This window comes from Protobothrops mucrosquamatus, unplaced genomic scaffold (assembly GCF_001527695.2).
Source record: "Protobothrops mucrosquamatus isolate PMUCROS unplaced genomic scaffold, P.Mucros_1.0 scaffold762, whole genome shotgun sequence".
NCBI lineage: Eukaryota > Metazoa > Chordata > Lepidosauria > Squamata > Viperidae > Protobothrops > Protobothrops mucrosquamatus.
The window spans coordinates 385,002-400,203 of record NW_015387031.1 but is presented as its reverse complement, the minus strand read 5'-3'; the positions used below and the strand labels follow the sequence as shown (position 1 = coordinate 400,203).

The window sequence follows — 15,202 nt, the reverse complement described above, 5'->3', positions numbered from 1 at the left end:
TGGATAATTATGATTTAGCAATAATAGAGTAATTCCCTTAACTAATAATTAAATAATTATGAAACAGGTTGTATTAGTTAAGATGTAGGTCTAGAATGTGGGAGACTGTGAATTCTAGTCCTGCCTTAGGCATGAAGTTAGTTGTTGACTTTAGGCCAGTCATTCTCTCTCAACCAAACCCAGCTCACAGGACTGTTTTAGTGGGAAAAATAAGAGGAGGTAGGAATGTTATGTATGTTTGCTTTCTGGAGTTACTTATAAGGCAATAAATGAAGGATAAAAGTCTAGCAAATAAATAATATCAGCTAAAAGCCTACAAAGCATCTAACATGTTAGCTGAATCAATTAAAATAATAAATAAAATGAAGTTTTACACTCTCATTTGCTTTGTTTTTCTAATGGTTTTGCAAATATCCTTGTTAATGGTCTTAACTCTTTCTCCAATTAGGCTTCATGGTTGGTAAGGATTATGAAGCTGGTGGTATAGCAAAGGATGGAGCCAAGATGGTTACTGCTGTAGCATGTGCCAGTGTCCCTAAAATAACAGTTATTATTGGAGGCTCCTACGGTGCTGGAAATTATGGGATGTGTGGAAGAGCATATAGGTAAGTTTGCACTTCAGCCATAGTATTATAGATGTTGGGAATGTGTCTGCAACATGTAAAAATGTTGTTTTTAATGTAGAAGAAAGTATTGATTTAAAATACCTATGTGAATGAATTGTTTAATTCAAGGATGGCACTGGACTGCATATGGCTGCATGTGCTATAGATCTCACTGAATAAATCTTTCGGTAGTTCCTATTTAATGCGATACACATAGTATTGTCCCATATTATGGAACAAAAGATAAAATACTTTTTGTTTACTATATGGGCTGAAAAGACCATTGATAGTTTTGAAGGATAGTGAGGGATCTAGGAAGGTTTTACTAGTATTCATATTATGCAGATAACATTCTTTCCCTCTCTGTCCCCTCAATCATAGAAAGTGAAGGAATGAATTTGTAAAACACTGGAGAGATTTTTATTCTATATTTGTATTTTTGTATTGCATTTTTCAGTCCAAGATTTCTTTTTATGTGGCCGAACGCTCGGATCTCTGTGATGGGAGGAGAACAAGCTGCAACTGTTTTAGCTACAGTAGCCAGGGACCAAAAAGCAAGGGAAGGGAAACAGGTACTGTCCACTGTTTGTAATATTTTGAAATACTTTAGGAGGGAATGGCCATAATGCTGTATTTGGTGCCATCACTTCCCTCTATTTTCTTGCAATAAAGTTACTTTCTCTGATTGTATTCATTCAGTATGATCTCAGCTGAAGTTGTACTGGAGTGGGATTCATACTTACAATAGCTTAGAATAGTACTTCAACTATAGTTTGCATTTTCAGAACTTACAGATTAGTATATACAATAGTAAAATTAATGATACAAAGGAGTCTAAACTATTTAATTAGTGACCTACTGTCAAATTGTTGTACTTGGGTTTTATAAGCCTAGCACAGTGGTGGCGAACCTATAGCACGCGTGCCAGAGGAAGCACTCATAGCCCTCTCCGTGGGCACATGCGCCATGCCCTGGAGATGGTAACCGTCCCTCTTGAACCAGCTACCCACTAACTCACCGAGGTCCAACATGGCTGGATGCATCCCAGGATGGCTGGTTTCCCTCCCCCCACTGTCCCATCCCTCCTGGCCTGTAGCGGGCACGACCCACTACATCGCCTCCTCAGCTGTTGGCCGGCTATCCAGCTCAGAGGCGGCTTGTCTGAACTGCTGGTGGCGGGCTGCGGAGCCCCAGAGTGTGCCGGTTGAGGGGCCGGCAGGCTGTGGCTGCTGACAGACACTGTCAGCCCCCATATGCTGTCAGCCCCCATGGTGTCAGGCAGCAGCCTCCCTGGCCCCTGCCTCGCCTTGCCCTGCGACAATGGCACCCCCGCCCTGCCTCGCCTTGCCTCATCTCACCCTGCAGGACAAGCCTCCTGCCCACCGCCCCACCTGCCAGAGACCCCCTGGATCTCCCCCAACCCTGCCTGGCCCCCCACAGGCATCCCTCCCCATGAGCAACATCAAGGTGACCACGCCTACCTTGGCCACACCAACCCAGTGGGCCATGACCACTACAGCCATGCCCGCCTGGCACTTGGCGATACATTAGTGGGTTTTGGGTTGCAGTTTGGGCACTCGGTCTCTAAAAGGTTTGCCACCACTGGCCTAGCACAATAAACAAACTGTTGAAATTAATGTTACTCTCATGTGGAACCTAACGAAAGTAAATTGTTGATATCTCATTTTTATAACCAAGAGGAAAACAGTTTTCCAAAACATTGCATTGTAAAAATCTTTATCATTTACATAGTTTAAGAAACTATTTTCTTAAATTTTGATACTTATTTCTGTAAAAGAAATGCCATTAACATTAGTGCAGTTTGGAGCACATTTAAAGGGAAATCCCACTGAATTAAACAGAAGTCCAAATGCACCCAGGATTATTGATTAGACATTTAATGTATATTATCTCTTAGAACAGGATGTCGAGTGCTAGCGCAGAAAATTGCCAGAGTTTCTATTCCTTTTAATGATCTTTTGTAGTTTTCTGAAGAGGAAGAAAAAGCTCTGAAAAAGCCAATAATTCAGAGATTTGACGAAGAAGGAAACCCTTATTATTCTAGTGCACGGTACGTATAGATGAGGGTGACATCTTGTCTTTATATGTGTTACGGCTTAAAGATAATTTTTAAGGGTGGCTGGAAAAGGAAGCCAGACAGCCAGCTGACTAGCCTAAGCCTTCTGAACGTTGGAAAAGCTGAAGAGATTTTATTTATCTTGTCCATTAGTGAAACTTTGGTTAAGATTGATCTTGTAACTAAATGGAACGGCATGTGGGAAAAAACGAAGACAGTGTGCAAAGAGATGCTCCCAAGGCACAGTCAGCTAAGAGACAGCATGACAGAACAAGAAGCTCAGAAGAGACCCTCCCTTGTTTCTTGGGTGGGTAAGGAGAAGGGGGAGACTTGTGCTTTCAGACTTGGAAGATTCTGTCAATATAGCATTACAGTAAAGAAGAATTAGCTCATCTGATTGCTCAGCAGACTCAGGCGGTTACTAGGAGCTTGTGGACTAGCACTTGCCACTCCTGGCTGTGGTGAAAATGCTCTGAATCAGAGAGCATGGGGGTTTCTAAGCATGTTCCTTTGTCAGCTGTTACGTGCCCATGCTCATTGCTTTTTCGATCTCTCTGTTTCTCTTTCTAAAGATAATATCTCTCCAAATTGTCCTAGGAGTACATGGAATGTTGTCAATAGAAGCTTACTAAATATTTGTTCTGAACATTTTCTGAATATGGCTTTCCTTTCACACACATGAACACCCCCCTATGAACCATAGTTATATTAGGAGGATATATCCTGCTAATCTGGCATACGTGTTATAGCAGGGGTGTCAAACTCACAACATCACGTGACGTGTCGTGATGTATTGCGACTTTTGTTCCATTGCCGGCAATGGAGTGGGTGTGGTTTCGGCATGACGCATCCAGCCCGCAGGCTGGCAGGTTGACACCCCTGTGATAGAAACTGGGAAGCCATGAGTTCTAGTCCCACCTTAGGCCTGAAGCCAGCTAGGTGACCCCCGTCATGCTTTCTCAGCCCTAGGAAGAAAGCAGTGGCAAACCACTTCCAAAAAACTTCTAAAAGACTTGTCCATACTGTTGTCAGGAGTCAAGAATGATGGACAGGTACCCCTCCTCCCAATGTGCAAAAATACGAAAATAAGTCATTGTTCAAGTAGTTTTATATGTATGTACAGCATGCCTGTAGCTTTATAATTTAAATTATAAAATGTAGCTTTTTAGCAATAGAAGAGCTGCTTTTATGCTTTTTATTTTGGGGAAAAAAATTCCACATAAATTATATTTCACTTTATATACGTGACATTTGCTCTGGAGCTGCATTTCCTCATCATTTCACCAGGCTAGAAACTTTCATATGCAAAGGTCTTAATTATCAGGCATCATTAGACATCTTTTTAATGAGCTAGATTAATCTTCTTAGAGAATTCTAAAAGGAGTTTAATTAGTTTACCTTGTTACAAATGTCATGAGCCACTTTCTCCTGAGTTTTTGTTGCTTTTCTTTGCCGAAGTTGTGCTATGAATGTTTTACAAGGAGAGATATGATTCATATTCTCATCATGGGACTTAATAGGTTGTTTAATAATTAATGCTCTGTCCCACTACTGAAGATGGGCTTTTACTAAACAAAGAGAAAGCTAATGTGACGTGGAGAAAGCAATCTTTATTCTACAATGAAAAGTCTTTCACGCGATCAATAAAGTCTCCGCTTCCCTTAACAAAACTGTGTTTTGCAGGTTTAAAGATTGGAAAATTCTCCCTCAGCATGAGACAGTATTTACAGTATATTTATGTTCCATCTTTCCATACAAGCAAGCCTGTCAGGGTAGTTAAATAATACAATAAAAAAACAACAAGAACAGTAAATTAAAAATGATGCAGTTTAAAATAATTGAAATACCTGTACAACCATAAAAATTGAAATCATTCCTACAATAGTTCAGAAGGCCCTGGTTAAAAAGCTTTATCAATATGATTTTAAAGGAGGAGAGAAGGGGAAGAAATGTAATTCCCAAGAGAATGTGTTCTTTAGTTGGCTCACACAAGGGAAGACCTTCTCTACGTGACTAATGGACTAATGTTATCCTGTTCTCTGCACAATCCAGACAAAATCAATCCAGCCTCTTCAAAATTCAAACTACCTTCAAACTTCAAACTTTCCAGACAAAGATATCACTTGCTCATCCATAAACAAAAAATAGCATACTCTCAAGCTATTTATTTGATTTTTAGAGGTTTTATAATTCAATCAAAAGTCCAAGAATTATCAGCAGCCTTTGACTTTAAAGTACTATTTGCTTGACGTACTAAATGTCAAACAATGTACTAATAAAGAAACATTCACTCTTTTTTCCTACCTTCAATTCAACTACATTTATTCCAATTAAAGCAGGGGTCCCCAACCCCCGGTCCGTGGACCAATACCGGGCCATGGCATGCCAGCAGCCAGTCTGCACAAACAAGGAAAGCCCCATTCGCAGGATGCAGGCAGCACAGAAAACCACACCTCCTCCTGTCCACAGAAAAACCTCTCTCCACATAACCAGTCCCTGGTGCCCAAAAGGTTGGGGACCTCTGAATCAAAGTACCCGATGTGCCTAAAACACAGGCAGTCAATGTTCATTTTTTTCTGTAACATGTGAATCAGTTATTAACAGTGATGCGTTTCCAGTATATGTCACTGCAAAAGACTAAAAGGTAAATGCAGAAGAACTAGACTGAAGTAATAAGAAAAGGGGGAGAGGATTACATAACTTTTTAATTTTCATGACATGTAATTCTATCAGACAATTCATACTGGAAGTGCAATGACAAAGTTGAAACAGAGCTTACATTTAGCAAGTTTTAAGTCAGCTATGAATGAATTTGTACACCACGAAGCTCAGCTGAAAAGTGAACTGCATGTTTGCTATAAAATCAGAATGTGGTTATGATACTGTTTTAAAAATCCAGTTTTCCTCTAATTATTTGTTTTTGTGACATATGTTTCAGATTGTGGGATGATGGAATCATTGATCCAGCTGATACAAGATTTGTTTTGGGCCTTAGCCTCAGTGCTGCTTTCAATGCACCCACCAAGAAGACAGACTTTGGCATATTCAGAATGTGATATGAAAGGTTTACCAGTTGTACTTTAAATAAAAAAATCAAATGGCCTAACGTAATCAAGTAACAAAATAAAGATTTGTACAGTAATGCAGTTGGGTTTAATTTTCATGGATCTTAAAAATAATTATTTTATTAAACCAGGCTCTAACCCAGTTAAATAGATACAGTGTCAGTATTTGTAATTCATTCGATCTCTGAAAATCAGATCCATCAATTCACATTAAATGTATTATATCAATAGAACAAAAAACAAAAAACACCCTGCCCCACCTTTAATTTTATGTCTTTTGAAGGAGGAGAGGCTGTTTTTGTTTTTTTGTTCTAAGCAGAGAAAGGAAGGAATGAAAATAAAATACAACGGACATTAAATGTTGTTTAAACAATTTCAGTTTCTACTGCATAAATCACATTATTGAGGGTTTTTAAACAGTTCAATGGCTAAGAGTGCCTACTTTTCAACAGAGCAGCTTTTGGTGTCTGGTTTAGAAATACCTTTTCAAGAAGACATAACAATATGGAGGGATAACAGTCCCGGCAAGACAGATCCAAATAGATGAATTCACAATTTTAGGAACATAATTTAACAATACATCATTGAATCTAACTTGCTAATCAAAGTCTTAATAATATGTAGGAATTCCTTCAAGATTGTATTTGTTTTTGTTAAATTTGTTAATAAAACCAAGCTGTTTAGCATCTAAATATATCTTTACCTAATAGATTTAAAATTATGAGTTTTCAGTATCATAAATTTAGTGGGTGTAATCTGAGAACATGTTTTAATATATTGCTATTTGAAAGGTTATATTCTTTCTGTAACCTAATAAACATTAACAATAATTTATGTTAATCCTATCTTCAGCCTTTTAAAAAAAAAGATTTTTGAAAAATTAATCCAGAAAGATATTTTTTCTTGAGAACAAAATTCAAACTTTAATTGATTTCCTAATGACATCCGGATGTTTACTTGCTTTAAATTCACATTGCACAACACATTTTATCTTTGTTCTATTAATTGCAAGTTTAATTTAAATAATATAAATTGTTTAGGATTCAGTAATTCATATATCCTTAATATAATTAGCCTATTTTTAAGTATTTTCATAAATTTCTTTTAATTAAGATTAATTGTATTAACAGCTGGTACCGAACACTATGATGTGTTGCTCTCCAATCATCAATTCTTTCATTTTCTTACCATTGACCTGCAAATACATATTGATTAGTAAAGGTGCAAATGGGTTCCAGCAAAGATTGTATTTTGTTTTGAAATAGTCTTCCTGTAGTGGGAAGTGCTTGATCCTTGCCTTTCTGAATATCATGGCATTTTGCAGGTCACTGCATAGTCAACTTTTGTTACAGGACTGTGAAATTCAGGTGTAATACATGAAAAAAAAATCCATCTAGTTGTTGAGTATTGGGAGTGGAGAACTAAATCACTCTGTAAGACTATAATATTTGCTGTCATTATTTTATCTTTGAAAGACTGACAGTTAAGTCATTCTCATTTTGGAGATGAGATTCAGAAACAGAAATAATCCTTGTGGATTATTCATCCAATAACATCTCACTGATGAACTGAGTATTGACATTTCAATGATGCATCAATCGGTGCAGAAAGATTTTCTATTTCATTATCTACAAGGCAGGTAATCTTGGAAAAAATATGTAGGGAAAAGTAAATTTTAAATGAATTGAACACATTTGCATTAAATCATGCTTTAAAATTATAAAATGTGATGTATTTTCCTGCTCAGAAAGGGAGATACTTTCAACTTTTATTAATACTCCCTTCATAGGCTTGCATTTATCAATTCTTAATACGCCTTTCTGCGTGTCTTTACTTTTGAAACCTGAAAAAGGGACATTTAAAGATATGAATATCCTTTGCTAATACAAGGCTAGGCAAACTTGGGCAGGGGGATTGGAAATATTGCTTTGACCTCTGTTGAACCTTTGGGAGTTTGGACATGCAGGTGGTTTGGAAGATGGGACAATTAAATGGTCCATCTGTTCTGTCATTCAATATTTGGGCAAGAAGATACAGTCAAAATATATTATTGACTCCTTACCCAATGATCCTCAGTACGAAGGCTACCTTTTTTTTCTACTAACAGGATAATGAGTGACCCATTCTCCACTGCCTACTGATACATTCTTGAATGAATGCAAATGGCACTTTTCCTATTTTTTAAACAACAGATAGCTTCTGAAACACAGTAGCGTGTATTGGCATGATGGTACTCATAGCCACTGCTGTTGCACCTGAAAAAGGACATGCTGAAGTATGAATTATTTGGTAGGGAAGGAAGGTTGAGGACAAAGTAAAACATTCCAACTCTACAATTCCAGGGAATAATTCTGGGACCCAGGAGAGGGGGGGGAAGGAGGGAGGGAGGAAGGAAAGAGGGAAGGGAGGGAGGGAGAAGTTTTGGGATAGTGACAATGCCACCAGAAATGGCTCGAAGTTACCTAATATAAGGGAAAAAGAAAGAACAGGATTGGTCTGAAAAAAAAGAAAATGCAAAAAAGAAATATCTCTTCTTGGACATGACTGTGCCTTTATTTGGAGGCGTGATTTGGCAGACAGCAACATTAATAACTAGGCAGAGTGAGTTTCACATTTTAACACTGTGGGGGTGAGAAATAGTTTGAAAGGAACTCTGAGATAGCTGTAGATAAAAATAGATTTCTTATTAGGGGACTTAGACCACCATATATTTGGACTGTCAGGCTAATCATTAGCTTTGCTAATTTGCATTTCTGTGAATTCCAAATATGTCAAAAAGATCAGAGATACCTACAGTAAATTTTGAAATTAATCTGCACATTTACTGTACCTCCAGTTACGTATTCTGGCAGAATACATCACTTGGAAATTTGAACAAAATGCTAAGTATTGGGAGGGGGGCAGTACAGACCAAATTCCAACATTATGTTTCAGTGTAGGCATCATGTATTCCTGTCACCTTCCACTTGTGACATCTGCACATTATATCCTGGATAGTTAAATGCTCATTAGAAACTTTCCAATCTAGTTATCTGAATTCCTTTTCAAGTAGTGGTATAATGTCTTCCTCCAGTCTTAAGAGATTGGATGAGAAATAATATATTGAAACAAAATCTGGATGTCAGATATACTTATTGTAGGAAGTCACAATTGCAGGAATGTTGTCACATTCTCCCAGAAGGACTGGGTATATAGTTAGGGACAGTTCTGAATCCAAATGGTTATCTTGCTTTCCAATTTGAAGCAACAACTCTGAATTCCTTCAGTTGGTATGGCAACTCTGCCATTTCCTGTAATATTTGTTGTTGTTGTTAATTGTGAAGTCGTGTCCGACCTATCGCGACCCCATGGACAACATTCCTCCAGGTCTTCCTGTCCTCTACCATCTTCTGGAGTCCATTTAAGTTCACGCCTACTGCTTCAGTGACTCCATCCAGCCACCTCATTCTCTGTCGTCCCCTTCTTCTATTGCCCTCAGTCTTTCCCAGCATTAGGCCCTTCTCCAGTGAGTCCTTCCTTCTCATTAGGTGGCCAAAGTATTTTGAGTTTCAACTTCAGGATCTGGCCTTCTAAAGAGCAGTTGGGGTTTGCTGTACCACATTCTATTGGCAGAGGATGAGATAGGGGTTGCTGATAGAGGTCTAGCTAAGCAATTTGTTTCAGGAACCAGAGAGACCATATTAGACTGAGTTTGACATTGTTTGTTGCCAGTTTATTTTTAAGGGAAATGTACATGTGCTGGCTATTTCCATTACACTTTTTTTTTAGTTTGGGTTCTGGTTATTTGAGATAACACATTTTTCTATATGATGGCCTCTTCCTTCCATCCTTTCTTCCTGCTCCTTAGTATGATCATTTAAGAAAGCTGGCTTACAGATGTCTTGGGATGGTATTATGGTTACCTGGATGAGGCCATTAATGCAATTGGCATCTCTGTTGTAATTTGAACTGCATTTGGTGATACCATTAACAAGCTTTGAAACCACACTTTTAAAACGGACGTTTTTCTTTGTGTTAATGGTTTTTAATATTTTCTTTTCAGATTTCTGCTTTTAATTTTGGTTTCAGTATTTTTATTGTAAATCACTGAGATAACTTTGAAGTTACTGTAATTATGGGCATATAATGTGTTTACTAAAACAATAATGTACCTTGCAGGCAGCTTACTAAAATGACATAAAATATAATATTTGTGGGATGTTATACCAGCTTAGTCAGATTTTTATAACCACTTTGTAGAAGTTTCTGACTACATTTCTGATTATTTATTTATTTATATTTCATGTTTCTAGACTGCCCATCACCTTCAAGGAGGGGTTTTAATTGTCCTCTGATCTCTCTTAGCCACATGGATGGGAAATTATGGGATATCATTCTAACATAAACTTTTAATGGTGTATAAATGCATTCTAACATACAGTATATAGTTATTTATTTATTTATCAAATTTATACAGCCATTCATCTCACCCAAGGAGACTATGGGTAGTACACAATAGATAAAACAGCTCAGATAATGGCATTATAACCAGGTCTTTTCAAAGAAACCTTAAGGGATGGGGCCAATCTAATTTCAGGAGGAAGGAGGTTCCATAATGCAGGCATCACAGCAAAGAAGGTATGTCTTCTGGGACTCATCAGATGTAGGTTCCTAGCCAGTGGTGGCATTCAAATATGTGAACAACCGGTTTTCTGTGTGGGTGCTGCTTCCGGAAGTCCATTCTGGGCCTGGGCAACAAAAAATTAGCTACCGGTTCTGCCAAACTGGTGCAAACCGGCTGAATCCCACCACTGTTCTTAGCCAATGGAATCCTTGGCAAGCTCTAATGGGATGGACTGATATAACCAGGGAGAGATGGTCCCTCAGTCAGGTCCCATGCCATGAAAGACTTTAAAGGTTAAAACTAGCACTTGAATTGGACTCAGAAACAAACTGGCAACCAATGTAGCTTGTGGAGCAGAAGTATAACTTGATGCTCTAGGAGCACACATAATTGTCTGCATCACTGCATTCTGTAGCAGCTGAAGCTTCCAAATACTCTTCAAGGGCAGACCCATGTAGAGAGCATTGCAGTAATCCAATCTGGAGGTGACTAGGACTCAAACAATGTTTGATTATTTACTGAAATCAATCAATGAAATCAAGTTTCATTCATGCAGGCTTTTTCAAACTGTGTTCTTTAGAGCAGCGGTTCTCAACCTATGGGTTGCGACCCCATTTGGGGTCGATCGACCATTTCACGGGGGTCGCCAAGCAAGGCTGTCTGCCATTTTTTTGTCCGCCATTTTTCCCCCTTTTCTGGCGGGTGCCTTACCTCCCTTGGGCTGGGCCAGCTGGTGGTCGGCCTGCTCTGTCTCTGCCACTTGCCAGCTACGCCTCGGCTGGCGCAGGGGGTGGAACCACGCATGCACGGCGCTCCCGGGCAGGGAAAGTCCTCGACTTACGACCGGTTGGGTAGTCCTCGACTTACGACCGGTTTAGTCCTCGACTTACGACTGGTTGGGGGTCGCGGCATTAAAAAGGTTGAGAACCACTGCTTTAGAGTCTTAGAGTTCCACATGAATTTGATGGGATCTGGGAGACGCTAAGGATAAAAGAAAAATGCACTCAAATGCATCAATTTCTGTCACTAGAGTTTTTCATGTTGATCATGTATTCTAAGATTTTTTAAAATTGGTTCCACAAACTGAAAAAGTTTCAAAATTCTTCTGCAAATGTAGTTGACATTTGACCCCTTTCTTTACGGAAATTACATGTATGGTTATATTGATTTGGACATCAGCACATGTTCAGAATTCATTTTAGAAATAATGTTGTAAGATGATCTGGGTTTCCTGTTCAAATGCTGTTAGGCAGCTCCTCTTTGCCACTTCTCTTTGCTTTTTTGCTTTCTCTGTCCTACTTTCATGTTCTTTTTTGAGTGTTACTCTCAGTTTTAAAAGATACAGTCAAGTCACAGTATTTTGTGATTTAAGAATTTCTTGAATTCTTGAATTCAAGAATTTCTTGAATTCTTGAATTCAAGAATTTCTTGAATTCTTAGCTGACTTTGGAATACGCTCCCCAGAGAGGTAAACTTGGCACCAACCTATTCTCTTTTTAGTAACAGGAAAGGTCATTTTTATTCTCCCAGAGTTTTGCTGCTGTGATTTTTTTAACTTTCCACTGTTATTATCTCTTTATTGCCTTTTAGTCCTCATTTTTATGCATCTTTTATATAATTGCAATGTACATTTTACCTGATGTAAATTAATGCTTTAATTGTTGATTTTTATTGTAAGCCTTTTTAAAAAAATAAAAATAAATGGTTATTCCTTATTTTAATAAAGTAATTAACTGAATTTGGAGAAGCTGATTAATGAAGCAAAATGTTCCATCTCCAATATGATAGATTACTCAGTAAATCTGAAAACTATCTGAGATTTCTTTCCTAAAAATGGTGTGGATGAATGATTAAAATGCACACTAAATTTTACCAGGTGTGTGTGTGCATGCGTGTATATGTGTGTGTGTGTGTGTGTGTGTGTGTAGTACATCTACATCAGGCTATTCAGTGAGGGGACAATTTCCAGATATTTTTGATGCCCTTATTATACCATATTATTATACAAATTAGAACTTTATCACAATTGTACATGTACAGTATGTACATATACATGTTTGTGTGCATGTATATATGCACATTAATTATGAATGCTGACTCACTACTCAATACTGCATGGAACTGCATGTAATTCTTGAGCTAAAAAGGTTGCTTTCCATTAGATTAGAAGGTGAAAAGTGAAATAAAACTACATTTCTCTATGTATTGATGACATTTCAGCCCAAACCTCCAGGTCACATCTTACAATACTTTTATGTGAATCATAAAAACCATGGAAGAGGTGACATCAAAATAATTAATGCCCAAGAATTCAAATAAGACATTTGAAGCATTTCTAAGTAATTTTGGCAGGAAGCATTGACAGCCAGAAGGCTCTCTCTATTGACTGGCACTGGAAACCAGTTTGAGATCCAGCAAAATCAAGCATATAGAGCTTATATATTACTTATGTAAATCATCCATAGGCAATGAAGACAAAGTGGACTGGATCTAAATAATAATCAAGCATAACACTCTAAGTTATTGGCTTAATCACGGGTTGCTAATTGGCTGAGTTCAGACTTCAACTACTTAAACAAACCATTATTTACAAACCAAAATGGAGAGATTCACACACAACACACAAAATGACAGTATACTTTGTTTTTGGCTAGGTCTGTGAGTGAACCTAGCAATTCAATATATGGTGCCTAAAACCAATATTGTTCTAAGTTTTTGTTGAGAAATGGCTAGCTAATTGATTTCATAGCTCCTCTTGTATTTTGTTTTCTTTACCCTCTCAGGCTTCTGTCTGACCTGAAGGAAATTAAGATCCTTGCCTAACTCATCCGTCAGATTCCCCCACCCCCATCGCCGCCCACTTCCACCGGTACCCGCTGGTGGACTGACGTATCACAGTGCAATAAGCTTTGTCAACAGGTGACTAACAATCCATATAAAGACTGGTCCGCGAAGCTGAGCTTCATTTCAGAACCATGGAGAGCTCTCGCTACTTCGCCCTGCTAGGAGCCGCTTTATTGTTGCTTGCGGGAGTCCACAGTCAGGAAGAAGGCGAACTTCAACCTCGAGCTTTGGATCTCTATTCCACCGTGGAGGAAACGTCCCACGAAAAGGAGCTGGTATGTTTCCCAGCGAGAAAGCGTCTGAATGGGCGGGTGGGGTTATAAGTGCTCTCGGGAGCGTCCTTTACTATTTTCCGATGTTACTAAACTGCCTAGCCATTGAGTCCTCATGTTTTGCTTCAGATCTCATGAGATGCAGCTTTTGGAAAACTTAAAGGCATTCTTAGGAAGGTGATATGCTGAATAGGAAGGAAAAGTTGGAGTCAAACAGAAGCTTGAAAAGTAACTTAAATGAGAGAATCAGGTCTACAACTTCTTAGTGCCCACCGTTCCCAATTGCCTGTGAGAGGCTGGTCTAGCTTTCTCTTAGGTTGTCAAGTGCTTTGCCTCCCACTCTGTATTCAGCCTCCTCAGCCTGCTTGATCTATTACTAATAGGATGGTTTGTGTTTCTGCAGATTGAAGCACTGCAGGAAGTCCTGGAGAAGCTGAAAAGCAAACGGCTCCCACATTATGAGAAGAAGTATGGTCAAGTTCCCATGGTGAGTGTTTTCTGATTCCAAGTTAGAAAAATTATTTTTAAAACAGCACATTCCCCAGAGCAGAATTAGGTTCGTAGGGAGTTGACTCTGATTGAGAAAAGAACTTTTCTCTAGAAAACCGCCAATAAAAATGAAACTTTTTCACCCCATTGTCTTTATTAATTCCCAAATTATCAACATAAGGCTTGCATGTTCTGCCTTCCCTCATATCAAACCTTTGGTGTCCTGCTTGAAAAAACTGAAATAACACTTTACAAATGCTCTATTCCCTTCTTTCCGTTTCTAATATTCTAAAGCTGCAAATATTTATTCTGTTTTTTTGGGATTAAATCCCATGCACTGGATTATATTGTAAATATGTCTACTTGAAGGAATGTCAGTGCAGCTTAATCAGTCCCAAACATGATGATATTTATGCTTTACATTTATTTGAGAGGAAGTTTGTTTAAATGAAATAACACCTATTTCTAGTAGACACACTTAGATTTCTGCACTTAGATTATTAGTATTCTTTGCATATATTTTAGGCTATTACTTACCGTAAATTGAAATGCTTCTGAGACTAAAGTTGAAAAGAATCTGAATGAAATACTTGTCATTCATTTACAGAAGGAATTAGATTCCTTTTCACCAACTATTTTTTTTCTAATTAAATATTAGAATAAGGTTGAAAAGGAAAATAAACCTTATTATCCATGATGGTTCACATTAGTGGAGTTGAGGGTTTTGGTGTCTCCTATTTTGAATTTTTGGCAAAGAAATTATATCTAGGTTAAAAAGATAATTGATGACATCCAACCATGGTTATAATATTTTTTTTTAAAAAAATCAATATTTCTAGACATATTGTTTCTGGACTTTTTTGTGAAGTCTAGAGAACAGATATTTTAAGCGATTTTTATAAAAATTTCAGTGCTGATACAGAAAGTCAAATGAAATCCTTTCTCTAATTAATTCATCTGAACTGTTACAATACAGAAATAGTTGAATAATAACTTTAGTCCTTAAAATCAGGTGTGGAAATGCAAACCTCACATGTAGACTTTGTATTTTTGCAGAAAATTTTCATTTACGATATTTTTTTCCTCTGGTCCAATGCGGTTTCTCTCTTGATCTAATTATTGGTTGCTGTCAATAACAGTGTGATGCAGGAGAGCAGTGTGCAGTGAGAAAAGGTGCCAGGATTGGAAAACTCTGTGACTGTCCCAGAGGAACATCTTGCAATACTTTTCTCTTGAAGTGCTTGTAA

The 15,202-nt window shown here is 38.0% G+C and overlaps 2 protein-coding genes across 2 annotated transcripts in view; both read left to right on the top strand.

Annotated features, from left to right (window-relative positions):
- MCCC2 (methylcrotonoyl-CoA carboxylase 2) overlaps nucleotides 1-5,987 on the top strand; it is a 30,431-nt gene extending 24,444 nt beyond the window's left edge. Inside the window, exons 14-17 of the mRNA XM_015818543.1 lie at nucleotides 449-605; nucleotides 1,063-1,177; nucleotides 2,591-2,676; nucleotides 5,621-5,987. Of these exons, the coding sequence (XP_015674029.1) occupies nucleotides 449-605; nucleotides 1,063-1,177; nucleotides 2,591-2,676; nucleotides 5,621-5,738 (476 nt within the window). The 3' untranslated portion in view covers nucleotides 5,739-5,987. The remainder of the gene's footprint in view (nucleotides 1-448; nucleotides 606-1,062; nucleotides 1,178-2,590; nucleotides 2,677-5,620) is intronic.
- A 7,338-nt stretch (nucleotides 5,988-13,325) lies between these two features.
- On the top strand, nucleotides 13,326-15,202 carry CARTPT (CART prepropeptide). The gene is made up of 3 exons (XM_015818565.1): nucleotides 13,326-13,469; nucleotides 13,870-13,953; nucleotides 15,095-15,202. The coding sequence occupies exons 1-3, from the start codon at nucleotides 13,326-13,328 to the stop codon at nucleotides 15,200-15,202; spliced, it is 336 nt and encodes a 111-aa protein (XP_015674051.1).